The 27123-nt window shown below is 46.3% G+C and overlaps 1 protein-coding gene across 1 annotated transcript; it reads right to left on the reverse strand.

Annotated features, from left to right (window-relative positions):
- Positions 1-279: 279 nt before the first annotated feature.
- SLC13A3 (solute carrier family 13 member 3) lies at positions 280-27123 on the reverse strand. Its single transcript, XM_049817352.1, has 13 exons — positions 27010-27123; positions 16420-16685; positions 15891-16054; positions 10863-10929; positions 9942-10127; positions 8934-9059; positions 6461-6556; positions 4570-4674; positions 3473-3570; positions 2082-2194; positions 1570-1731; positions 1079-1216; positions 280-474 (listed from the first exon to the last, which is right to left on the reverse strand). The coding sequence occupies exons 1-13, from the start codon at positions 27118-27120 to the stop codon at positions 289-291; spliced, it is 1818 nt and encodes a 605-aa protein (XP_049673309.1). The 5' UTR covers positions 27121-27123; the 3' UTR covers positions 280-288.

Raw genomic sequence — 27123 nt, forward strand, 5'->3', positions numbered from 1 at the left:
CTAGCTTTCATGGGGGGAGAGGCATCTACCCAAAGATGCTCGATGCTTACAAGGTTGTCCAGTTAACAATCACCTATGACAGATGGACTCTGGGAGAGTCTGATTGGTACCTGTGGAAGGTGGGGAAAGATCTTCAGAGAAAATAACAAACAGGTGTTGTGACACTGACCAGTATTTCTAAAAATAAAATTAAACCAGAGGGTCCCGTGGCTTTCCTCCTGTGCATACTCTGACGATTCCAGTGCCCAAGTCCTAAGTGAGTGAGTCCTTCCCCAGGGATGGCTTTGTTCATATTTTATTTAGTGCACTTAAAGTGACATTTTCTACAGCTGCCAAGAATGAGGTGGTATTTTCTGCATGGATGTTGGCCCATGCAGGGAAGGTCCCCAGCTGGAAGATGCTCTTGGCCCATGTGTTCATAGCCAAGCTAAGAAGAAGAACTCCCATAAGATTCATGAGCAACCCAGTTCTTGCCTACAAAAGAAATACAAAGAAGACAACTGTTGAGTTTAGACTGGACATCTACAGCATGTGAAGCATGAAGCTATTTGAATATAAACATTATAAAAATGAAAGGCTTAATTGCCGTTAATATTAGCAACATCTTAAGCAGGCTTTCTTAAGCCACAAAGGCCATTCTGCAGATGCTTACCAAGCTTTGATCCATCAAAACAGTAACATCTGTTTAGCCTCAGGAATGTCAGCAGGAACTGGGACTGCGGCTAATTTTACTCATAAGCTTTATTTCACTGAGCTGGGGAACTTGTTCTGCATCCAGAAGCCTATGAAAGTTGAGCTGCTGACACTAGCAGGAACAGGAGCAAGGTCTGGGAGATGCTGAGCACATTCAAGACCATCTTTGCCACCATTTGGAGCCATGGTGGCACCAAATTTCACAGGGCCAGACTTCATACACGCTCCTTCCATACCCCTGTGCCTTCAAACACTGCTGAGAACAGTAGCAGACTTCTGTTTTTTCACTTTACTACATAGTGAACTAGTAACAATCCAGAAAATTCCTTTTTTAAACACTCAGGATGATTGTTTTTCAGCATTTTCCATATCTAAAAGAACTTACCATATCCTTGACCATCAAGTGTCCGGAAGAAAACGCAATTGAGTTAGGAGGTGTAGAGACTGGCAGCATGAACGCATAGGAGCACCCTATAGTTCCTGGTATCATTAAATAGAGGGGATTTACTTTCAGACGAATGGCCTTGAAAAACAGAAAGGAACAGAAATTGCATCTTGGGAATTCGGAGTCATAGGCAGATATATCAAAATGCAAATAGCTAGTGCACTGTGCAGAGCCCTGTCCCACACGCTGTGATAAGTAATCATTTATCTCGCCAACAACATCTGAAGTACTGTTGTTATCTGGCAGTATCCACGTTACGCTACAGGCACTTGCTTTGTTGCTCCTACGGATTTCAAAGCGCCTGAAGCCCAGAAGCAGGAGAACGGCACAGCGCCTGTCCGAGCACAGACAGAACACAAACCTGCCCATCTAAGGGGCAGGGTGAGGAGGTGAGCAGAGGAGCAGCTGGTCTTGCCATAGGACTACCTTACCAGCTCTGCCAAGACAGGCAGAAAGATGATAATAGTGGCTGTGTTGCTGGCAAATTCTGTGAATAAGGCGATGACAATTGTGATGAGGATGACAGCCACGGGCGGTGGTACGCCCTCCAAGGGATGCAGACGGCCTCCTATCCAGACGGACAAACCAGACTCCTGCAGAAGGGGAGAGCAAAGAAGCTGGAGAGCAGAGCTCCTGCGTCCCTGCAGGTGAACTGATCCTCTCCTAGAACTGCAAATTACATACAACCTTCACAAGCATCTATGTCCAGTGTCCCTGGGGTATTTAACAGCAAGCAGTTTGAAAGGAGTTGCAAGATCTCTTAATCTCCTTAGTTATCTGCTGCCCATTGTTGTAACTTGGAGTTGAGAAACAAGTCCTTCAAGTGTTGTGACTCCACAGATGCAAATTTCCCAGAGCCAAATGAGAACCCCAAGTGCACCCTGACAAAATCCAACTCTGTTGGGCAGGGTGACTGCAACTTGGCTTCTGTGGCAAGCCTCACCTCACAGCCCTTCGCCATGGCAAAGCCTCCTCCAAGCAGCAAGATGATGTTCCAGGGCACTGTCTCTTGGGCCTTCCTCCAAGTCAGCAAGGGCTGCGTCTCAGTGTTTGGTGCTAGACAAAGAGAAAACCCTCATGTCAAACACGCACCCAAAGAGGAGCACATCAGTCATCATCTGACTGAATGATATCACGAGCCTGACATCAGTGCTGAAGCTCACTAACCACGAGCTGCTGATAAAATATACGTATGGAGTCTCTTAAGCCAGACAATTAAAAGATCATTTAACTTAATATCAGATCTTTAAAAAAAAAAAAAAAAAGCTAAAAGAAAAATTTTAGCACTTAAAGTTTTATTTGAGGCTTTCTTGAGGGAACTTTCAATATCAGGTTAATTTTCTCTCTGTAACAGACATAAACATTGTCCTCAACAAATGGGAGTCTGTGGAAAGAGGAAATTTTCTACCATTTGAATTATGAAGATGTTACTAATTTTCCACTTGGTGTTCAACAGCTGGAGAGTATTATAGCAAAGAGCTCATCTCCCCTAAAGGCCATCTCTTAATACATGATGAAGTGAGCTCTGTCATATGGAAGTATGCACTAATGAGACTGTAATTTTCTGTCGAACAAGGGCACACATATTTTATCCAGAGGAGGCCTGATTAAACATCTTTCTGTTTATGGACAGCACAACAAGTGTGCATGACTCAGAGCAGCTGGTATTTTGTTCCCATAGACCCCAGGTAGTGCTGCACCATCCATGAAGGGCCTTCATCAGCTGCATCTCCACATTAAGACCATTTCTTACTCTAAGTGGCTTATGAATTAAAATTTATATCTCATTGCTACTCAGGAGGACAGACCCAAGGTCTCAAAAGACTCCTGGTACCAAAACATGATGGAGAGTTGGGGTGTTAGAAGTTTAAATTCTAAATCATTCCAGGAACAGAGGAAGGGCCCCTATTTTTGAGTACAGACATCTCGCCCAGCCCTGCCTTCTCAGAGATTCGTGCTCCCCCCTGAGGGACAGGAGCTGTTTGGGAGTCAGCAAGCAAATCTCTGTTTCACATTCAGGCTGCTATGGTAAATCAACACCGATTTCAGTTCACTTCAACCCACCGTGGCATCATCTCTGACAGCTACATCAGCAACTGAGTCATTCCTGCAATCGGCAGCAGGGCAGTGACTGCTAAACTTCTTCTGCCACTTCAGAAAAAAAGCCTCTGTGGGATTGTATCGCACCTCCAAACCACACTGCTCCAGACGGCCAGTGCAGCTGCTGTGGGCTGGTACAGGTCAAAGGGGGGATAGTCTTGGCTCTTGCTCCATGCCTGCCCTGCCAGAGCACAGCAAGGACAGAGTCTGGGCCAGGAGGGGTCTCCTACTCACCTTTCAAGTCAAACCACCACCTGAAGGAAGGTTTTTGTGAAGGGAAGAAGAACAGTATAATCACAATGGTGATTCCCGTAACCGCATCTGAGATAAACCTGTCCAAAAGCAGCAGAAACACTTGTAAGCAGCACAAGTCTGTAGAATTACAAAGTTTATGAGAACAGGGATTTACCAAAGAAGATTAAGAGTTTCCATCAGGTTTGAACAATGCTGATTGTTCACAGTTCTTCTCTTTTTAATTCCCTGTCGAGCTACATTTATACGATGGGCTGTGAACCCCCTAGAAAAGCTGCCCTACAAATGTAAAAACCAAGATCTAATCCCCACCACACTGATGTTCTGGCTGTTCCGATTGTGGAGTCGTGGTCAGTCCATGAGGGGCTGTGAGGACAAGTTTCCTCAGCTCATTGCAGGGAGGAAGACAGGCAGAGCCCAGACCATCTTATTTCTATGAGCTCTTTGCAAAATGCTCAGACTAAGGTGAAAGGCAGGTTCCATCCAGTAAAGAGCTTAAGCATGGGTTTGACTGTAAGGAGCTATTAACTAATGAGGAAAAAGTCCATAACTACTTTGTTCTATTAAGGAATGATTTATTAAGCTAGGGCTTTATTTTACAAAAACTATGAAGGTCTCTTCTGTTAAGAAATAACAACACCCTCTCTGATAGCATTGCCCAACTGCTATATCCGTTCATCTTCCCAAGGTATGGATGTCACAGGGGAGACAAACTTGCTAAACAGACAGGATAGCACTTGGGGTCAGCTCCTGCCATCTCTCTCCAGTCTCCAGACCTCCAGTGAAATCAGTGGATTGCATAAAGAATTCAGTATTTCACTGTAAATGTACCTATAAACAGCATTCCCAACATTAAAACCCTAGGGATGGCCTCAGATAGACACATGCCAACTTCCCACCAGGCTTCATGTACTTCCTCTGGGAGACAGAAGCAATAAAGCTGGCTCTGCTACTTGCAGCTCAGCTTAATTTATTCCAGGAAACCTGAGGGTTAAGCAATACAGTCAGAAACCCAGGAATCTCAAAGACTTGGAAATGCTATTGAAAAATGTGACAGTGGAATTAAAATAAAATCTTACCCTGGTGCAAACAAGCTTGCCCAACCTGGAATGAATTTGGGATCCCTGGAGAAAAGCATGATTGCAAACATGCAGAAGAAGAAGAAAATTGCCTGTTCTGCAAACCTAAAACGAAAAGAAATGCAGTTAAAATGCTGATGTGCTAAAGGGGTGGATCCAAGCTAGCACAAGTATTGAGCTCAGGCTGCAGAAGCTTGGGTGAGAAGTTAGGCTGGTTTTCTAAAAATAACTACAGTGCAACATTGGAATAGATTGTAAATCTATTTACAAATATTGGTATTTGCCAGGAATTATCTCCTATTGGAAAACATTAAGGAGAGGCAAGATGGGCATCAGGAATGCCCAGATGTCACAAAAGGTGTATGCAAGGCTGAGCCTCTGGGTGTGGCAGAGAGGAAGGGCCAAGCAACTTCTCATGGTCATTCCTCTTACCGCTGCCCTCCGGGATGTCCCTAAGGCACGGTCAGCTAGGGATGATTTCACTCCAGTTCAAGCAATGTAAAAGGATAGCTGAGATTCAAATCATATATGAGACAGCAGGAACAAACTTCTTCAAGGTCAAAACCTAAACAGTATCCATTAGACACATGACAAACAGCAGGGTAAATGGCAATATCATTCGCTAAGTATCTAGTGGAATAAAGATTTAACCAAGACAATGCCTCAAAACACTGTTTAAAATCTCTCCAAGCACAAGGAAGGGCATTTAAACCATTGGGAAGAGGCCACTTGCATTGATTTTAAGTTATGGGGTTGCTAATCAAATTGGTAGAGCACAGCTTAATGGACTTTCTCACTCCTAGACCTCAAAGTGGGACTTTGATTCTTTCAGAGACATTTTGCAGGCTGCTCGATAATGTACTGAATGGAACAAATAAACCAATTTCTTTCATTTACAGCACAGGCACAGACAATTGTCTTTGAAGAACCACTCTATTTTCCACACAACAGCAATAATTACAATGTCGATAGCATGACACAAACATCACTGAATCTTCACAGCATTGCCGTGAAAATACTATTTTACAGATGGAGAAACACAGACCATTTAAGGTTAAGACCTACAATTTCAAAAACCTTCACTAGCCCTAGTTGCCCAGAATACCTGTGTCTGGTTGGACATACCTAGGGTTTGATTCTTGGAGACACTCAGCTTTTCCTGCTTCCCTCTTTTTTGGCATTTTTCATAAGTCTAAAACTCATGTTTCTTTCTGCTGGTTCCTTTCTCCAAAATACGATCCCCATCACTGCAATTTGCACCAAGCTTTTTCCAGAAGACAAGACCTTTGAGAAGCTACAATAAGAAGCTAAAACAGTCTTGTTCTTTCTTCACCTAATACAGTTGAAGGAGTTATTCAGAAAAAAATCATGTATTCCATCACATGGATCTGACTTCTTTCCATATACTTCCTCTGAGCAGCTATTAAGCTTTCTTAAAGTATATCCACAATCCATATGATTCATATCTATCATGTGATTCATCAGCCTGCTCAGCAAATGCTTCCTGCTTCGCACAACAAGTACACACAAACCTTCAAAATTCAGCCTGTGTTAGTTAGTACACAATATACACAGGATTGTTTTTGTCCCTGGAGTAGAAAAATCACAAACAGTAATTAAACAACCCAGCATGAATTCACTCTATAATACGAACTTTGTTCTTGAGAAGATTTGAGTACAAGCTGCTATTTGCAATTATTCCTGTTAGTGAAGGTGGAGAGGCTAGAGCATGCAAAAAGCAAACTTCAGCAGGTTACAAACACTCTGAGTGGAAACATCCATTTCATTTTCTTCTAAAAAACTCCATTTCCCCCAGTTCTCCACTCTTAAGACAGGACATTTCTAACCTACTTGATTTCTTTTTCATTTCAGTCCCGACTTGATGACTCACTTTGTTGGACCCAGTTTCTGATAGTCTTCCTTTATCACTTCTCTGGCTCGGGCTTCTGCATCCGCTCTTATATTTGATTTTTTTGTTCTCCAGCCCCTGCCAAGAAACACAGTTATACCTTTACATGCCTCTAACAGAACCAACACATAGAAAATGCTGCATTTAGTAACGCAGCATATGCACACACGATGCCCTCCTTCAGTGACTGCACTGCAAGTTTCAAAAGAGCTGCACATCTCTGGTGGCTCCGTTTGCGTTATCTTCAGATCATGAAGACTGATGGTGAAGGTCTCTGGTGCAGATACAGGTAATAAGGCCCTATTTTATATATCCTTTCTCTCTGCATTCATACGAAGGAGACCCTGCAGAGGTTAGGAAGTTTCCTCTCATTTATATTCTGAACGGTTTCCTCCAGCATGGGCTCTGATTGCCAGAAGAAAGTCCCAACTTTGCAGGATTTCCTCATCTCTAGCAGATACCTACTTGGGCAGAACGACAAGGAAGAGGGTGACACGGAAAATGAATCTGTCCCTTCACTTCTCAAGTCACTTGCAATTTCCTGGGTGCTCCCAGGATGCTGCTGAGGATCAACAAAAATGTGAGGAATTTCTAACCGGCCAGGAATGTTAATGTGCTCCTGGCTAAGCCTCTTAGCCCAGCCACACTGACCGCAAACACCGTTTGATCCTTTGTAGTATGAGCATACAAATGATATATTCATATCTCACACCTCATCTCCCATCACATCCCATGCCGCTGAACCCAGTTTCTAACCCTGCCTGTGACCTTGATTAAACCCAGCTTTCTGCATCAGTTGCATCCATCCGGCCCCGTGGTGCCTGTGCTTCCTTAATTCATTCACCGTTGCAAAGGGATATCGTGGCTGGATCTTCTGCGTGGATGAATGGTTGATCATTCAGAAATTCCTGAACCTCTAATAGGTATACTTGGCCCTTTAACTTCTTTTTCTTTTTGGGGGGGTGTTATTGATCACAGCATCAGCTCAGCTCAACCAGCCTACACCTAAGCCTTTTAATGTCTTTTGGATTCAAGCAAAGCCAACCTGCTACTGGAGCAACGTCCATCTGCCTGTCCTGTCTGCAGACACCAAGGACTTGGCCACATAGAGTGTCCAGCCACTATCCCCGAGTCGTTACAGTCAAAGCAGCCCAACAGAGTCCTGCAGAACCTCAGCTGTACTTGTGCAGCTTTGCAATGTCTCTTCCGAGGCACCTCGCCACTGGGGAATACTGGTATCTGCACTGGCCCAGCTATCTCAATAAAGCCGGGCTTTGTGCTGACAGAGACGAGCCAAGCAAAACAAAAAGCATCACGTTCCCCAAGCACAAGAGCAATTCTGCATTTCACCAGGGGCTTTGGCCAGCACAGCTACCTCTTCCCTCACCTGATCATTGGGGGCTGTGCCGGCAGGGCGCCGGGGCTGTGCCCCAACCCTCACCATAGGACCCCGGAATTCAGGCTCCGCATCGCACAAGCCCCGGGCACGCGATGCAGAGCAGCGCGCGTCTAAGCGGCTGCGAGCCAGCAGAACATCCCACAGCAGCACGCAGAGCCTCCTGTGAAGCCCCACGAGCAATTTAAGGACCAGCGTTTGGCATTTTCAGGATTGAAACTTTCCCATTGATTTTTTCCTGTCTCTATGACAATGTAAATATTTGGACACCTGTTCTCTTTTTTTCCCCTCTTCTATTTGCATTTTTAACTCAAAATAACAATTAAAGACTTTTCTAAATACTAGAAATTCTGCACGGTCCCTGGAGGAAGCAGGACTGTGAGTTTGTTACTATCACATATGAGAGTATACAGGGAGAGAAAGGGCTCCGAATGAACCAGCATGGCAATGTTACAACCGTCTTAAGTAGTGTACACTAGGGGTTGCACATATCCAGCAAAGACTTACCGAAAAAACATGTTATTCTCAGTTACAGATTAACACGTTGTTGTAAAATTAAACCCTGTTGTGAAGTAATCTGTTCCCAGCCCCAGTTTCTGCCCCAGGAACAAATCCTGGCTCTTTTATGTTCTAGGAGATTTTTGCTACCAATTCCAAGGAAACCATGATTTCATGCTGGTCTTCAAAGTTTGATCCTGCTTTCCCTTCTGTCAATTAAAATCTGTCACTGACCTCCACAGGCCCAGGTTGGGCAGTAAAACAGCCTTTAAAAATTGTATATTTAAATGAATGAATATATATCACAGACTCTGTACACATATGTATTTCAGTTAGATAAAGTATATGTAACTATGAGATACCTTTAAAACCTTCCTGTTGCATATCAGCTTTGTAAAAATAGATGACTTGCTATAGCAGGACCACCCTGAAGTTAGTTATGAAACCCCCCACTGTCAAGGAGATGATATCAGTAGATTTAGTATGAGAATTGTGATGAACATGTATTTCACAATGCTGGTATAACCAGACTATGTATACGTATAGTGAATATAAACATACCTCAGGTTAATTCCTCCATACAGGATGGAGATCCATAGCCATCCCAGGAGAAGAAAAATCAGCATTAAAGGAAATGCAAACATAAACCAAGAACCAAAGTTCACCACATCACATTCTGGAAAATAACTAAGCAAATGGGAAAAATCAAGTTAATGCAAGAAGGGAAAACAACCCTTCAATTTACGGGTAAACAAACATCTGAAATCAGCAGCAAAATGTCCCACAAACTTGCCAGTCTGCATTTAAAACCTATTCCCCTGTGTGCATTAGCAGTTACCTGGGCACTAGGAGATTTGGGGAGGGTTGTGTTGGGACAACCTCCCCCGGCCACCCTGCCACCCGCAGCTCACCCAGCCCAGCTGTGCAAGCTTTCATGGGAAGATCTGAAAATCTCTCCAGATGGATACTCCTGAACACCCAGGATTAAACCCTGCTACAGTAACTGCTGGGAGGCTGAACATGAACCTCATAGGGATGTTGAACATGCCTGGGAGAGCCTGAACACACTACTTATAGACGCCAGTAAAGAAATACCTGCAGGCACTTAGAATGGCACAAATCTCTGTTCCTATGCACATAGAAGGCATCTTTTATGTCTAAGAAAACAGGCCAGAATTAGCGGGTACTTTATTTTCCTTTCTACCATACAGCAGTAGATATAATTGCTCACAAAACACAACACAGCTTGTTTCATCAGAACAGTTACCAGGTTAATTCTAAGTGTGTAGTGAAGCCCCATTAAATTCAATGGGATTAAGGGCATCAGTAAGGTGAAACATATATGCATGGGTTCGGCTGACAGCCTGGCTGGGTATGCTGGAAACCCACTTATTACAGCCAAGACTGATGCAACCACCCTGCTTTCATCTGTTCAGTTTCCCAATATGTTCTGGAAGGGCATGAATTTTCCCAACTAGTTCTCGGCACAGAAGGGAATTTCCTACAGGGATGAAGAACACATCTCTGGTTCCCAGGATTTACAGGATTTTCTGGGATGGCCTCCCATACCTCTTCAGCTGTCCCAGAAGGATGAGGTTTGGTGCAGTTCCCGTCAGCGTTGCTGTACCTCCGATGCTGGCCGCGTATGGGATTGAGATGAGGAAACCTTTCCATATATTTGTTTTGTATTCCTCCTCCTTCTTTAAGTCTGAGAGAGCATCACTGGCAACCTCCTTCTCCTCCGTCAGATCTTTGCTTTAAAATAGTCCAAAAGAGAATCTGGTGAAAGCCCTGGTTTAAATACTGCACAACCACTTCAGAGCCTTGACAGAAGGAAATTCCCAGGTTTTAGAAATCCAAGCTAACACTGTCCTCAAGGACACCTTAGCAGCTCAGTGCAGCAGAGGGGTCTGCTCAGTGAACTACCACATGGGACCGGCAGCCTTGCAGAGGGCAGAGCACCCTCAGCACCCATCCGTAGGCACTGAGGGTGCACGTGCCTTGCCCAGCCCCTCAGCAACTTGTAACACTTAACATAAGGCCCACAGGACTGCTAAAAGGAAAAAAAAAAAACAACACAAGAAACATTTGATAGCACCGAGAGGAAAGAAACATCTGTTACTGAAAAGATGCTTCCTTCCCATCATTGTTATCAAAGCAGGACCATCACCAGTGTGTAAATCCTGGTGGGTTTTACATCACCAGCTTCACACATATGATGTTCCTGAGAAAAAAAAGGCACAATTCCCCAGCAGGAGACACCTCTGGCTACCATTTCAGAGTGACTGGAAAATCTCTGCAATGATTTGGACACGCAGAGGAGTGCTGGACACACGGAGGACAGTTTCTGTCATTGGGCTGCTAGTGATTGGGATGTTTGGTATAATCAAAACATTTCAGTGATTGAATTTCAAATTCCTAAAACTTGGTCTAGCTCAGGGGATAATTCTCTCTCTCAACTCTCTAATACAAACTTTATAGTTAACTTACTCCTCAGTACTTGCCAGAAACTGCATCTCAGTTGGTACAGTGTAAAGTTTATTCTGCTGTAAAGATGCTGAAAAAGAAAGATGAGGACTTTAAAACAGTTCAAAGCATCTAGAAAATTCTCCTTGAACCAAACAGAGGAATGGAGCAAACAACTGCTATTTACACAGGAGGGGCTGTGCAAATGAAGGGTGAGCTCACGTCAAGGGGACGGGGTCAGGAGCACCTGGCAGGCATGACCAAGCCCATCTCCTCCTGCCACCACTCCAGTCCCACTGCAGCACCCAGCTTCTCCTCCAACACCCAGAGGCACTCAGTCCTTTTACTACTTCTGCCACTGGTCGGGCTCTGGGATATTCTAACATGACCAGCAGTTCCAGGGTGTCCCTTATCAAGTCATGGGTTTGGGGAGGGTTTTTTGGGGGGAGGGTTAATCCTAGCTCATTCTTAGGAAGAAAAACTGTTGGGCCTGATGTATCTGTAAGGCACATTCCTCAAGGTACAGCAGGAGCACTCCCTATCACGGAGCTCCGTTCCCAAGGGATGAGAATTTTACCCCCTGCAGACACCTAGCGCAAAGTCACCATAAAGCTGTAGTTCGCTCTTTAAAGATGAGAGTGGGGCACACCTGGGGATTAGGCTTCGTACCAGGTCCTCTGAAATCCACCCCGACAGCAAGGACCATTCCCAAGCCCATCAGCCCCTCCATAAATGACAGACCCTGCAGGCTGAGCAACCGGTCCCTGACACAAGTTTAGGGCCACCCAGGAGGATTCTGTTGCATACCCAATTCCCAGGGACCCTCCTGCATATTTTGCATGGGTTCTGCCTCACTGTCCTCCTTACCACCAGCCACAGGGAACACAAGCAGGACTCAGGAGCACTTGAGGAAAGGGTGTATTTTGACCGGAATGACCAATGTTCTCTTTGGCAGCAAACTGGGAGGTGCACACCACTCTACCACACACATACATATGGGAGAATTCAGAAATCAAAAGACAGAAATGCGATACAATCACTCTTTTTTTACCAGATCTTACACTAAGGCTCGTGGCATTTGTAGTCCTGGCTCATGGCTTGACCTCCTGAGATTGAGAGTAGAGGTGTGCTATTAAACCCCATTTTCCATATTCCTCCTCAGGACTGGAGCACTTGTGAGTTGTGAGCACCTTCAGCCCAGGTGGCCCTTCCCCGTCACTGCCAGCTCTGCTGCCTTTCTTTGGGCTATTTGCATGGGTTTGGGTCCAGAGGCCTGTGTCCCTGCACCTTCCCAGGCTCTGCAGACCACTGTCCACAGAGACCAATGGCTAGTACTGCCACCCCAGCAGTCCCCAAATTTCCTTGCACCCCTCCTCAGGCCGAAACATCATCCTCTTCTACCCATATATGCACTACAGACAAAAAGCAGTGCATGGAGAGTAGCCAGTGGTCAAAGTCTCTGGACTCACTCACATGTACACCGAAGACACCGAGCTTGTTTCAGCTCAGTGAACCAAGGATTTTTTAAATGTCATGTTTTACACATCACTAATTTACTGAATTGGAGTTAATTGGCTTGGACGCACACATGCTGAGCTTTCATCCCAACAATGCTGCAACGGAGGGATGTAATTAGAAGGACAAACATTAACCCATAGTTGACTGTTGATCACCCAACGCATTTAGCCCAAGGCCTCTTACCACTGCCGTCCCATTCAAACCTAAAGTGCTGGCTCTGCAAAGACACATATTTCATTCTACCTCTTAACATTTTTCAATTTTTTTCTCTTCTAAGCCCAAACTCCCATCCCATCTTGTGAGGACCACCTGTGATTTACCTCTCAAGGAAGGTTTGCAAAAGGCAACCATGCAAAGGAAAGCCAGAGTTGCTGCAGAGCAAACTTTTCCTATGAAACTTGTAAAAAGGAGTTGAAAATTGTTATAGGTCTGTAAGTCAGAAGAGGCCAAAGACCACTGAGGTAGAACCTGGCTGTACACATACATCTCTCACGGAGCAGCATGAGAAGGATTCAGCAGCCATGTCACCCAAATACCTCATATGGCTTAAAGGCAGAAAGGTTTGTCCTAGATAATGACTTTTTTATTGTTTCTAAAACGTTGTAAAGGCCTGAGAAGTAATATTTCCACCCACTGAGGGGTGCAGGCAGCAGCTTTGGGGCCATACCCTGTCAGCACAGGCTGGGGTTAGGCAGCCAAACCAGGCAGTGGTGTCCAAAAAATGCACATTTCCCACTTGCCCCCTTAGAGTCATCATTTCCATCATTTCGCAACCCAGCGGAACACCTCAAGCACTAACTGCAGTTTATCTTCAATTTGCAGAAGATACTGCCTATGCAGGAAAAAGAGGATAGAAATATTTTCTTGTGATTTTTTTACCTGGAGATATTAAAGCTGCTCAAAGAAATGAAATATTGCTAATGATGGGTTAGTGGGCAGAGAGCAGGAGAGATGGTCGGGCTCACTAGCACAGCAGTTTCCAGCTTGTCACACACCTAATGCTGGAGATGTCAGACAGAATTGTAGGGGATCAATAACCCACCTCCAAAAGGAAAATTCTGGAAGTTGAAAAAAGCTTGTTGGCGTTCAGTTTATAACCCTACTTCGATCAACCAGAACCAGATGGGACTTCAGCCACCAAAGGTCATCTAACCACATTTTTGCATCAGTAGCCAATAGCATCAAAATGAACAAAAAACGACATTGAATTTTAGCCATCAAGGACACAAGCAAGCAAATACTTACTGACCTATAACGTGCTGCCCACGTGGTTGAGCATAAGTGATTGCAACCTTGAGGTTCTCTCACTAGCAAAAAAGTGTGACCAACTGATCAGCCACATCACTTTAATTCTGGCACTGTGTGTAAGCAAAGCCCTTCACAAAGCTGGTTTCATACCCTTGTTGAAATTCTTCAGAAAATCAAATGCTTTTACATGCTACATGTTCTTTAATATATTTGTAATTTTTTTTTTAGCCACCCAAGTATTTTTTAGCCTCCTGGACACTACTGGAGTGTTATTAAAGTATACCCAGGCAGATTTCAAACTGACCTTATCATATGCCACTGTAAAACTTTGCTTCCACATACAGTCCCCTTCTCAAATAAATCTGCGGGTCTTTTTTTGGAACACAGATTACAATTCAGTTAGATTACAAAAATCAAGTAAACTATGGAATGAGGATACCTTTTTCTCAAATGCATGTTTCTTTACATTGTCAGGTTTCATCAGGTCTGTGAAAAAATTAACTGCAACAGCCCCATTGGAGATGTGCAGCCAGCCCTGACTGCAGATGACACCTGACAGACAGGAACCCTCTGCAGAAAGTTGACCTTCACGTCTCCACTCCTAGGTGTAACATCAGATTCGTTGCTTTTGTCTGACTTCAGGTTTAGGGCTTCCTTCAAGGAACTCTGTTTTTCTCATCCAGTCAGAAACATTACAGAGAAGGATGAGTCTACTTTGGGACACTAAAGTTCAAACAAGAAGTCTACAAGAAAATCTGCATTTTGATGTTGTACATTTTACAGATGACTCTTCCTTCGCTTGTATTTATTACTTCTATAAGCTTCTACCTCCAAAGAAAAATACATCATCACGCCATCACATGATATTTGCAAAGCATCAGTTTATTCATTCTTCTACTTGCATTGCCTCTCCCTTTGCCTTTTTTGGCTTCTCTCACCACTGTAAGCGTTGTGAGCCAAGGACATTCATTTTGTGCTTGCCAATATCTAGGACAACAGGGGTCTTGATTTTATGTGTTCCCAAACTCTACTGTATTTACAGTCACAACTACACAGTCAAATCATTTCAGAGGTTGGGGTCAAGAAGGTTAAAAGCAGACTAACAAAACACAATGCTTCTACAGAATAAGAAATTATAGCAAGAAGGTCAGTGGTGTTGATTTTAATAGATGTCAATGGTCAAAAATTCATAAAGCAAATGTGATAAAGCCACCTGGAGCGCAAATATCTCATGATTGCTAGACATTAATGATGAATGATTAATTATATCTTTATTAGAGTATGCACACATTTGAGTCTTCTTCTGGGGAGTCATTTTTCTGCCTTATGACTCAGCAGGAATGAAAAAGCCATTGCTTTTAAATCACAGGGGCAGAAGAATTACCAATTAGTGCAAGAAAGAGAAGCCGTGACTACTGCTTCAACTATCAGCAATAGCTGCAAAGGGGACTTCATGACTTCATTTCTGTTCTGCTGTTTCCCACCACTGTCTGCCAGAAGCCCAAACTCCAGGTAAATGACTTGTGAAGAAAGGGCTGCAGGAAGACCTTATCTGACTGCATACTCCTGATCCAGCCTGTCCATGACCTGCTCAGGAACAACACCAAGCAGCAGCATCAAGCTGGGAAATCACAAAGCACTTTATAAATAGGTATTTAATCTGCCGGCCTTCCCTTTCATCCTTCCTTTCTCCTCCAGCTCAGGCTCCAGTTTCCTGGGGGTACAAACAGGAAAACGAGAGGAGAACCGGCCTGTCCACAAGCACACGGCAGGCCTGTGTGCTGCCACGGAGGGGCCTTGTCCTCACCCTCGTCCTGCTCTCGCTGCCTGGCCAGTCCCTTGCCTGCCCCTGCAGCAACGCATCGTTACGTAGCACTCATCTGCCCAGGTGTTACTCTCTGCAGCCCTCCCTGGCTCTGGCTATCCCCGCAGCAAGCCGTCCCTATGAATCCCATCACCACCGTGCCCACAGAGCTGGACTTTAACTTGGGCCAGCAGCAGGTTTATGGAGCAGGTTGGCTGGGCATCACCACTTCTTGGTTTGTCCAGACAACTCATAAGCATTGCCTCCTGCATGACATGAGGAAGGGGCAGGATAAATGGGAGTTTTATGCCAATACTTTTCCATCACGGTAATAAAGTGTGTATTAAAATGGGGCCAGCACTGAGACCAAGCTGCAGCTAAGAAACCTGGTACTTGTGCCAGTGAAGTGAATGAAATGGGCCATATTTGATGGCAGCCGGACAGACCTCAGCTGGCTTATACTACTGCCCTGTCTCAATTACCTTGGTTTTCTTCATTTTCCCTGTTCATATCCTTAGATGTGTCTTTCTCCCCAAAGAGGCTTTTTAAAATTGCATTTGCAATTGGAAGCATCATAGCAGTGGAGGCAGTATTACTTAACCACATGGACAGGAAAGACGTTGTCAACATCATCCCTAAAATTAGTCTGGAAGAGAGAAAAAAGGAAAAGCTGAATTTCTTCAGTTTGGCAAGTTCTCTGATATATATTATAGCTATAGGAAGAACACTTATGTGCAGGGATAAAGCAAAACTAAGCAAAAAGAACTTCTGTGACTATCCTGTAACTGGATGGAGCACAAATATGGGGCTGAACCAAATGAGTCTCCTTGTGCTCCGCTGGCCTCTGAGCAAAGGCAAACAGCTGAATAAACTCAATAAGCTGGAGAAAAGGGGGTGTGGGCAGCCCCCTGGTATGGGAGACACTCGCATCACAGCCCACCAGGGCAGAGCTGCTTCCCAAGCGCCTGTAGTTCATGTTCCCCATGGAGATCCCCCTGCTCCCGTAGTCACCTGGCTGGCTGGACTCCCACCAACATGAGGACCCGGAGCGCAATCCTGCGGTGTAAATTCCACTCCTCAATGGCCGAGGCCATGATTAAACCACTGAGGAAGAGGAAATTGGTGTCTAAAAAATATTGTGGGCAAACTTTGTTAGATGGGAGGATCCCCAAGAAGGGAAAGAGGACGATGGGCAGCAGAGCCGTCACGGCCAAGGGCAGCGCCTCCGTGCACCAATACAGGGCCATCAGCAGGATCACATAGAGACATCTTCCTTCCTGAAAAAGGAGGAGAGAGGAAAAGTAAGACGTGGCATTACAGAGACATCTTTTCACTTGGAGGCACTTAGACAAGCAAAACGCACCAATTACTCCCTCAGGGATACAGTATTTCTCCCAAATCATTTCCACCAAGTGCAACATCTCCCCCCCTACATTGTGTAGGGGTTCAGGACTGACACCGATCCTCTGAGACCACATGAAAACCCAAATCCTCCTCGATTGCCTGAGCTTCCTTTGTGCTGCAGGGTGGCAGTGCACTGGGTCATCAACCAAGGAAGCTCTGGAGAATAGGACCTGTCCCAGCACGTTGAATTAGGGTGCTAATCCTCAGCAGGCACTGCTGCTAACACCCTCAGGTGTCCCAATATCTGACCCTGCTACACTTAATGTTTGTGCTTTCTCTCCAACTTCCACAGACCGTGCTTTGCATGGCTATGGAAAAACAGCTTTGAGAGATGGATGTATCGAGTCCCCGCATTTGCAATAGGAGGCACACAGAAAGGTTCCTTTTCTTGGATCAGAGTCTCCCAAGAGATCTGTGAGAAACCATTCCATGGCAACCCATCCCAGTCCCTACGGAAATCAGTAAATCAAGCGCCCTGGTGTCACGCCACTTCCTGAGGGCAGGGAGCTCGCCCATGCCCAGCATCGCCCCAGCCTCGGCCAAGGCTGGCAGAAACCCAGTGCCCCCGCGCCGCGGCGTGAATTCATTCATCCGCCCAGGAGGCACAAACTAGACCAACGCCATTTGTCCTGACAGCCACAGCCGAAATGATGAGTGACGGAAAGAAGTCCGAACGGCTCCAAGCCCAGGAGAGGAGAGCCCCGGGGGGGGCAGGGGGGAGCCCAGCACAGAGCTGGGCTTGGTCACGGCGGGGCTGAACGGGGATATTGTCAGCGACCACAGGGCAGAGTGCCCGCAGCGCTATAAATAACTGCCGAGAGTCATTTGGAAGCCACAGAGCTATTTATTTTACCGCTCTTTTCCAGCTTCTTGAACAGGTTGAATCGTTGCTCAAAGGCACCTCTGTCCCTCTGCCTGGGCCTTCCTCCCCTGCACCCAGGGCTGGGCTTGCTGGGGCTTTTTTGCAAGGGAGACGACGGCTCTGCTCCCTGCCGTGGCTGGGTCGGGAACCGTGCGGAGCTGCGTTTTGGGGATAACGTGGTCTCAGCTGCAGCATTTGAGCGTGCAGCCAGGCACCAGAGCAGGTGCGGTGGAGCCACAACCTGCCTGGCTACCTGCAAAAAAAATTCACTTCAGGCATTAGCCGGATGTGGTCATCCCCAAGCCCCTAGAGCAGACACCAGCCCAGTAACACACCCACAAACTGGGGATAAAAAATAACCATGGTTACTGAGAAAGCCAAAGAGCAGAATCTACCCTGACACCCAGCTGGGTGCGTAAAGCCGAGTGAATTGAAACCGATAAGGATTTATCATTCAGTACATCTGTAGTGAGTGTTTGAAAAAAAAAAAAGTGGCAAGAATGACAGAATCTCCGATTTGCTTTTAGCACTCAGGCTTCGCATTTCACGAGCAGTTCTGCTAGTAAAGCTCCAGTGCGTCAGTGCACGTGGAGATGCAAATACCGCAGAACTGAGAATAATTTGCTTTGATTTTTTTTAATACATAATCTCAGCGGAGCCAACACTTCATGTGAAGTTCCCAAGATCTGGATTTAAAGACCACTGCCAGTCCTAAATTTAGATCCCAGTAAAATGACATATGAGATAGCGTAAAGTAAAACCTTTTATGTTCCCAGGGCTCAGCCCTGGCACCTGGCATTTCCCATGAGCTCCCCATGGCTTCGCTTCCTCCAAACCAGCAGGACCAGAGCAACAAACCTGGCGGTGCTGAATTTTGAAAAAATAAAGAATCACGTTTTAAAATGTTTGCACACTAGATTAGTGATTTCATTCCCGTGGCAACTGATAATTTCTCTTTACTCTGGTTCTTTTTATACACCAAAGAAATAGCTTTGCTCTCATTAAGCCCTTTTGCCCATGATCTCTAAAGGCCGTATAAATAATTTTTTTTCTCCCGCTGGCAAGGTATTCTTCAGTTTTCTGCAGGGAAAGTTGCACCAAAGTCAACTGCAACATAAAGACACTTTGTCTCTTACAGGGGTAGAGCAACTGAAAATATTTAACAATGCCTTGATATAAGAGCATATCAGTGAAGGCTTCAATTGACCTGATAAAATAGTTGAAGTACTATTTAGAAAACTAATTATAAGTAAGGGATATTTATTCTCTGGTGTATGGAGAATGTTCTGAAAAACATTGCAATGAAACACAGCCTGAATCTAATAACTAATCTTCATTGCAAGATCAAAAGCCGAGGAGTAAAACTGAAACAGGGCAGAAAGAACTGCTGTTTGGAGGGTTTTCCCAAAATTTTGAAACCTATATCGATCTACAGCAAACCACTTGAAAAAGAAAGCTATAGTATTGTTTATCCAATTTATTCTACCCCAGAAGAGGACAAATTGCACCCATGTTAAACAAGTTTTTCACTAAAGATAGGACCTTCATTGAACTAAAAAGGAACAAGACCACTTCAGAATAACTTAGATTTGGAGCAAGCACTCCCCAGAATAAAAAAATTTAAAACCGTTAATAAAATTGAACCAAACTCTATACAAAATTTAAAGGTTTTTGGTTTCCAGATATCTTGCAAATGTTAATTAATTAATGCTCTCGGTGCCCAGCAAGTTTGGTTAGTATGCAAACAATATATGCTAACAAATGTCAGGAAAACGGTCTTCTAGGGAGATGGGCACGGCTGCACAGCGACAGTCTGGGCTGCATCCACTGTTGTGTGCAGCACCATCACCCCCACATGATCTTTATCCTTCGCTCCCTCTGCTGTGTCACTGTCAGGCTCCTTCTGCTTCTCTCACCTCCCTGCGGCTTTCTTTTTATTTTTTTCAAAATGAGTCTATCAAAGTTCAGGGGAAAAATGGTAGCACATAGGAACTTTAAAATGGGTCTTGTGATTGGGTTAATTTTATAACCATTTAATGATTTCCAGGGAAGCGCTGGATGGCTCTGGACTGCCGTAGCTCTCCTTCCTGTTGCTCAAGAGCCTTGTGAATGACCTCTGCCCCTCCAAACACAGATCCCGTCTTCGCTGCACTGAAAGCACTGGGGATTTTCCACACTGGGGGACCTGCTCAGCTACGGCAGAGGAAGCCAAGCCACGAGGTAGTCTCCCATGGGCAGGAGAGCTGGAGGGAGCAGGAGGTCTCCTAGAAGGGCAGATGAGGTGCTTGACAGAAAGGAGGTGCTGGCAGGGAATGTGGGTCAGATAAGGCAAACTGGCTCACCCAGGCATAGCACCGAGGCACGGGCACATATGAGTCCCCAGTGCCAACCTGAAAGGGGACATCAGGAGCTTCAGCTGGACCTTGTTCTCCAGCAGCCTCAGGCAGCTCTTGGGCAGCACAGTGCCACCTGCCCAGCGCCCGCAGCCTCCCCACCAGACAGACCCAGCGCTCAAAGAAGCCATACCTTGGCACTGCCAAGTTTGGGGTTTTCTCCGTCATACCAAGAGATATTTGGGCTAAACTGGAGCTTTTAAACCCCTTTTAAACCACTGCTACCACAAAGGAACATCCTATTTGCAATATTCAGAACTACTCAGTACAAAAAAGCACCGGTGGCTTTTAGCAGCTCGCTCGCAAACTGCTCTCGCTTTGCAGCTGTGACGGTGCTACTGGCCGTCTCGCTCACACTGCCTGTTCTCCAGTGGGATGGATATGTGAATCTGATTTTTACTAACTCAGCTCTTGCAAACATTATGTAATCTGGACATAAACCAAGCCCTGTTTACCAGCCTTCCTGCCAGCAGAGTTGTTTTGCTCCCACTGGGTATTTGCAGAGTGGCTAGAAAGGGGCCGGTAACACAGGGGCACAAGCTGTTAATAGCTTCAGGGAAGATATTTTGCTCTGGAGTTTTGCTAAAAAGACATAAAGCTTATTAAACACTTCTATTTAAACTTCTTGAAGTATTTTGTAGTTGGCAGAAAACCAGAATAATTTTCTCTATTTTACAAATGGGACAGCTGAAGCTCAGAGAAAGTGGGCAAACTGACCAAGATCACATAGGAAGCTAATGACAAAAATGGACTGGGCATCTTAGAGAAAATCTTCCCTGGCTCAGAGGTCTGAGGCTCACGCTTTCTCTTGAATGCAGCAATAGATCCTACATCTTCAAACATTCATGGACTGTGAAACTAAAACAACACAGTGTGATGATTTGACACCGTGCATGAGGTTAACAGAGCTCTCTTTTTGAATCTCCATTTCAGCATCAGGGTTTGGTTTTGTTTTTAAGATAGATCCACCACATTTGATTAGAAAAAAAGAAACATTTTCAGTGATGGTGACCCACCACAAGTTTAGTAAACTGCTCCTATGATTAATTAACCTAATTGTTAAAATTATGTTGTGATAACCTGAATCTGTCAGCTTCAATCCTCTGCACCTTTTTATATGCTCCTCTGTTATGCCTTAGCCTGGACCACCCTTATCCAAACTCTGCTTGTGATTATATGCTTTCAAGGTAGCAATCAAGTTACTTCTTGCCTTTTTATTATTTGAAATAAATAGGTTCAGCTCCTACAGCCTTTCACCACATGGCAAGTTTTCCAGTACTTTACTAATTCTGCAACTCCTCCGGTTTGCCAAAGCCATTTCTGAGCTATGGAAGCCAGACTGGAAGGATGTTCTGGTGAAAGTCACACCCTCACCAAGTACCAGCCTCGTAGATCCTCACTGCTCTTGCTCAACTTTCACATGTCCATACACATATTAACCTTCTTGGCTGTGCGTAGCCAGTCTGGTAGCTGTGTTCAACTAATTACATGTTGCCATCTCAAGCTCTTTTTTGTCATCTACTTCCCAAGAGGGACTCCAGATCAGCCTGACCTGCGGTCAGCATTCCTGGTGATCTCCATCTACCCTGGGGCTTATAAAAATGCAGTCAGTTGACTGGTTCACAAAACTCCTCTGGTAGCTCTTATCAAATTCTTGTATGGAAGTTCGCTAAACCTGTAGATTTTAAAGTAGCCAGGTTGGATGCAAGTATTTTAATTTCCCTTTAGTTACTGTCATAATAAAAATATTTCATTATCAGACAACTTATGATATTGGACTGTACTATGAGCACTTTCCTGAGTAAGGAACAAAAATGCTTCACTGAATATGGCTTTTCTGCATTGTCCATCTGGCAACAGACTACCATAGGTCAGATTCCTTTTGTGCCACACACTTGAAACACCGCTCATCACCCTCAAGACCCTGCCCAGGGATGTCTTCCTCAATTCTTTCACATCTCTTTTCATGTTTTCTATGGTTCGTAGCTTCCATTCAATATTGACCCTTCTCAACTTCCCTTTTTGCACAAGTATTGCTGCTTTCACTTCCCCTCTGTGCCAGCTTGCTCTTCACCAGGCTTACCTTCTCTCCAGACAGAAGCTCACCGTGCCCATGGTAAAATATCGTCACCCTACTTCAAATTATCACCCCTCTTTTCTCACTGAAGTTCTTCCTCTCATCTCTTTTAAATAACCATTGCTTCCAGTTTTGTGAAATTGGCCTTTCTAAATCACCAAGCATGTACGTAGCAGAGATGGACTTTGTGCGTGAAATATATAATCAGGCTACGATCACTTATTTCACCTGCCAGGCTGCTCTCCTGACTGCTACCTCTTTGCCTGCCCACGCTCCTGCTGTGGTCTCCAGCCCAGGAGCCATCTCCCCTCCGCTTCCCAGGACACCCCGCTCCCAGCCCACCACTCCACTCGCCCACACTGGCATCACCCCCTTTCCCCACAATGCCTTCGTTCATGCTCTTTGCTTTCGAGTGCAAGCAATGTCATTTTTCTTCTGGAAGTTCTTAAAGTCTCCTTGTTCTAATCAGGAGGACTCATTACGTCCAAGTTAATTTTAAATTGCTCTATGGCCGCCGAGGAAGTCAAGTCTGTTTTCTGAAGGCATTGGGCCCTATTTGCCTGCTCGGAGTTCCTTTTAGCAGATTTGGCTGCCTCAGCTGTTACCAAGCCAAGAGGCTGTAGACATTGAGTTCATTAGAAGCTGTTGGAACAAGCTCTTTGCACAGCTCATTAAAAGTGCCCCCCATGCCCCTTCCAGCAGAACAGTTCCTCCAGCCCCTCCTGCCCTGCCCGAGCTCTTTGCAATCATTCACAGCTCTCTGAGCAGGGGGGTTGTGGGCACTTCCACTCACGGGACAAATATTCAGCCATTTCAGCAGCAACCAGAGTGGGAGGTAACACACAGACCCTTGCGCAAAGGACTGGTTCCTAGGAAGTGGCTCCACACAGAGCTTCTCCTGCTGCTGTTTTATGTGATGGGCACAAGTTCAGGGAGCACACCCTGAAGTCTCAGCAAACCCATCCACAAAGGAGAAATTTCATTTCTCTTAAATAGGGAAAGGATATTGCAGACAAAAGCATTTACGCAAGTCTCGGTCTCCACTACTGCAACCACAAAGGGCATCAAATAAAAACAAGGGCTATCAACGTCGTCAGCACCAGTGCCAGCCCTGATGTTGTCCCTCTGTGAAGGAACTCACACAGAAATACAGAGAACAACCACTGCAGGGTGATAGCTGAAGAGAGCTTTAATAGCCGCTTGCAGATATGGATGCTGGAGTTCATCAGCAATAAGCAAGGCCAGACTTGATGGATGATTTTCTTCAAAGGATTTTGCCTCCAGGGAGATGTCACCTAGGTGCAGGTTTCACTGGAAAACCCATTGCACGCAGAAGTATGACTCTGAAGTACATACTAATCCAAGAAGCCACATCCTATTTGTGATTCTCTGTTATATCAACTTTAGCTCATGATTTCTTGGTCGCCAGATCCAAGTGAAACGCTGCCCTTGAAGCCAGAGCACAGGTGGCTTTTTATGGCTCCAGTCCCTTAGGAGATTAAAATTGCTGAGCATCCCAGTGGGAAGAAGCTAAATGGTGACATGATGTGGGAACAGATTTTAGCATCCCCAGAGGAGGAAAGTACTGCAGAGGTGCCTGTAAGACACCTTCTCACAAGGGAAGCCTCATCCTGAGGCTAGCAAGGGCTGAGCCTCATTGCTTCTCATCTCCTACCAGTTTCCACAGCACCCTGCAAGGCAGCACACGGACCATCCCAGCAGGAACATGGGGTTCTCCAGCCCATCCAACTCTCCCATGCTCCCAATGTGCAAGTACTTGGTAGCACCGAGGTTGCTACAATGACTGTACCACACCTAGGAGCTCCTCCTGCCCCAGCCTGCTCTCCCTGGGTGCCCTGCCTAGGACAACCTCCCAGTGACACCAGCAGCCGCCCAGTCAACTGAATTCCTTTGGAGATAGAGCTTGCTGAAAGCCTGCAGCAGCTCTCATGACCTGGCTGCCCAGGAGAGTGCGAGGTTGGACTCAAGTCCCGTGTTAGGATAAACCATCCGACCCGAGCAGCGCACCTGGGGGCACACATTTTCCATCACGTGCCAGGATAACTTCCAAACACTATCACCCCAGATCCCCTGCCTGCTGAATGCTCGCCTGTTCCCCCCGCTTGGTGTTTTTACACTGTGGTTAAAAGCGTAACCTGCTCCCTTCCTCTCCAGCATCCCACTGTGGCTCAGGCTACTGAGGGCGGTTCAAGCAAGCTCCAGCCGTCAGAACTTAATCCCCTGTTGATGCAACACCAAGCTTCCTTTCTTGCTGAACAAGTGAGTGAATTTTATGTTGAAACTAGATGAATCACTGACCCCTGAACATGAACAGATAGAATTTTGTATGGTAGCTCACAGCTACAGGTTCACACCTATGCCAAACTGGGGGAGAACTTGGTGAAGCTGCAGTCGGACTTGCTTGAAATGTTGCACGGGTTAACAGCTGCACGAGCATCAGAGTTTTGACAGCAACAAGCGCGTGTACCAGCCAGTCTCACTGCTACCAACTGTAATGCATTTCGCACCCATGGAAAATGAAGAAGAGATCGCCAACGCAATTGGGCAGACTAGTCAGCTCTGCCAGGGCGTCTCCCTCCCTGCCCGCAGCTGCCCCACTGCTTCTTCACCTTCTCAGCTGCAAACACTTCCCCTTTCCCGTGCATCACCAGTTTTTCTTTAATAAAACAGCATTGATCATACTGGACTGCGCATGAGGTCCTCTGTGGGTTGCACCCAGGAGCGGGCTACCAGCACGCTGCAAGAGCGGAATGGGTGTGAACAGCACCATTACACCAGCAGAGACTTTTTTTCTTCTGTACATGTGGAGAAATCCCTTTCCTGAAGACCCAAATCTTTACACAGCGTGTGTAACACTATACGCTTCTACCAGTACGCAGAGCACCTAGATCGAGGGCCTTCCCGCAGTGCAGCGCCAGGTTCATCTGTGATTTATTCTCACCATTAACCACTGTGCAGTTCAGGCACCAGCTTGCACTGAGTGTACAGTGCGTCTCCTCACACTCTTAACCATATCTCATGATCTTACCACTGCCAAAGTCAAAGAAGATACTATTAAATATAATTGAAGTAACTTGTTCAGCTACCGTAAATGAATGTACAAATATAATTATCTACTTACGAATCTGCAAAGGAATTAAGTGTCTGCTGTGCAATGTGCTTTCTGCTCTTTGAGGCTGACATTTAGTATATTCCTATTAAGAACTCACCCAATAATGCAAAATAGAAGAAAGGGAGATTAAATCCCAAGAGTTCTCTCTTTTAACATGCTGTGTCATTAAATAAAGCAATGGTCATTCTGTGTTTTGTTTGGTTTTTTTTTTTTTTAATTTGGGAGATTTATTTGCTATCTTGAACATAAAGGTTTCATCTGACAAGCACTATACAGGCAGAAGTAAATGTCACCTTTGTGTCCTTACAGCACCTGAATCATTCTATAATCACTAAGTACAAACATCACTTATCTTCTGATGTAAACAAAGTTATTCTCAAATGGATCCGAGTCAGAATGCAAGGGTGAAATCCTGCCCATACTGAAGCCGATGGCACAAAGTTTCCCAGGGACTTCACCGCCTCATAGGTTTCCACCCCAAGGGTCAGACCTCCTGGCGCGCAAGAGCTGCGTACATGGGACAGCTGCAAAAATCCTGCAGTCTCCAAAATTTTGCCACAAATTGCTTAATGTGCAGCCTAGCACACATGCCAAAGCCCAAACCTTACCAGGAAACCAGCTTTTCCACGTCTACAGAACACCACAAACATCTTACTCAGAAAGCCTTTCTGGACACAGCACCAAAAGTCTCTCCCCCCCGCACCACCACCCGAGAACCGCCCACAGCGGTGCAGGCAGCACTCGCGGCTCCCCTGCATTTCCCAGCCCTGCAGCGCAAACTCCACTCCACAGCCACCTCCAGCCCTGCAGTGTTCCTCTCTCCCTGCCCACACCGCTACCCGGTGCGATTCCCATAGCAAAGGGGATGGGACAGCAACACCAGGCAGCCTCAGAGATCCGAGCACTCGCCTTCCACCCCAGCTCTACAAACACCTTGCTGGGTGATGCTGGCTGTGGACCCGCTTTGCCTCAGTTTCCCCAGCTCCCCTTTGAGCGCTACTGATGAAAACTACAATAAGGCAGGTAGGTATCAGCAAGAAGTATTAGTTAAGTGCCATTTAGTTCAAGGTGATTCTGAACCGTAGGTTCCTTACGCCTCCCAATGTCTATATAAGCAACATAAATACGGTTCACGCTATCCATCCCTTCTTCCCCCCAAGAAGTTAAAATAACCCCAGGATGCCCCCTCCATTCGCACTCTAAGGTGGCTGCAGAAGGGTGAGGAGCTGAGGCAGATCGCGGGCTTTGGTGGTCCCCTCCGTCCGGGGCGAATCCCTGGCAGGCAGCAGGGTGACCCCCGTGAGGGCCAAATCCTGCCGGGGCTGAGGCAAGAGGTGAGCGGCAAGGTGGGACAGAACACCAAAGCTACGTCCCCGGTCCACGTCCCCAGGCCTGTGCCCCCAGCCTGTAACGCTGATCCAGACCCTCGGCGTCCCCGGTTTGTGCTCCTGGGCCGTGGCCCCGGTTGGTGCCCCCCAGTCGGTCCACCCTGGGTGCTGCCCCCCCCCGTTGCCGTACCCTAGCCGGTGCCCCGCCGTCCGCACCCCTGCTCAGCGCACCCCAGCTCGACGCCCCCTGCCCCGCTCCCCCCCCCCCCTCGAGCGTCCCCAATCCGCAACCCTGAGCGGCAGCCCCAGCCGGTGTGCCCGCCGTCCACGCTCCGCGGCCGGTGGGCTCCATCCACGCCTACGGCTCCGTGTCACACAGCCCGCCACCCTCCCCGCCCCGGTACCTTGGGGGGCAGGCTGAGCAGCACGGGCACCAGCGCCAGCGGGGCGCAGAGCAGCACCACGAACCGCCGGACGCTCCACACCTTCTTCACCAGCGCCCCCAGCGCCGCCATCCC

This window comes from Accipiter gentilis, chromosome 14 (genome assembly GCF_929443795.1).
Source record: "Accipiter gentilis chromosome 14, bAccGen1.1, whole genome shotgun sequence".
Taxonomy (NCBI): domain Eukaryota; kingdom Metazoa; phylum Chordata; class Aves; order Accipitriformes; family Accipitridae; genus Astur; species Astur gentilis.

Excerpts from the sequence above, each read along its gene's own strand:
- SLC13A3 (XM_049817352.1), bottom strand. The coding sequence starts at position 27,120 with ATGGCGGCGCTGGGGGCGCTGGTGAAGAAGGTGTGGAGCGTCCGGCGG. Across the intron at positions 10,128-10,862 it reads TTTCTGGCAAGTACTGAGGA|CAAAGATCTGACGGAGGAGA; the intron begins GTAAGTTAACTA and ends ACTATTTTAAAG. Across the intron at positions 475-1,078 it reads ACTTGATGGTCAAGGATATG|GCAAGAACTGGGTTGCTCAT; the intron begins GTAAGTTCTTTT and ends TTTCTTTTGTAG.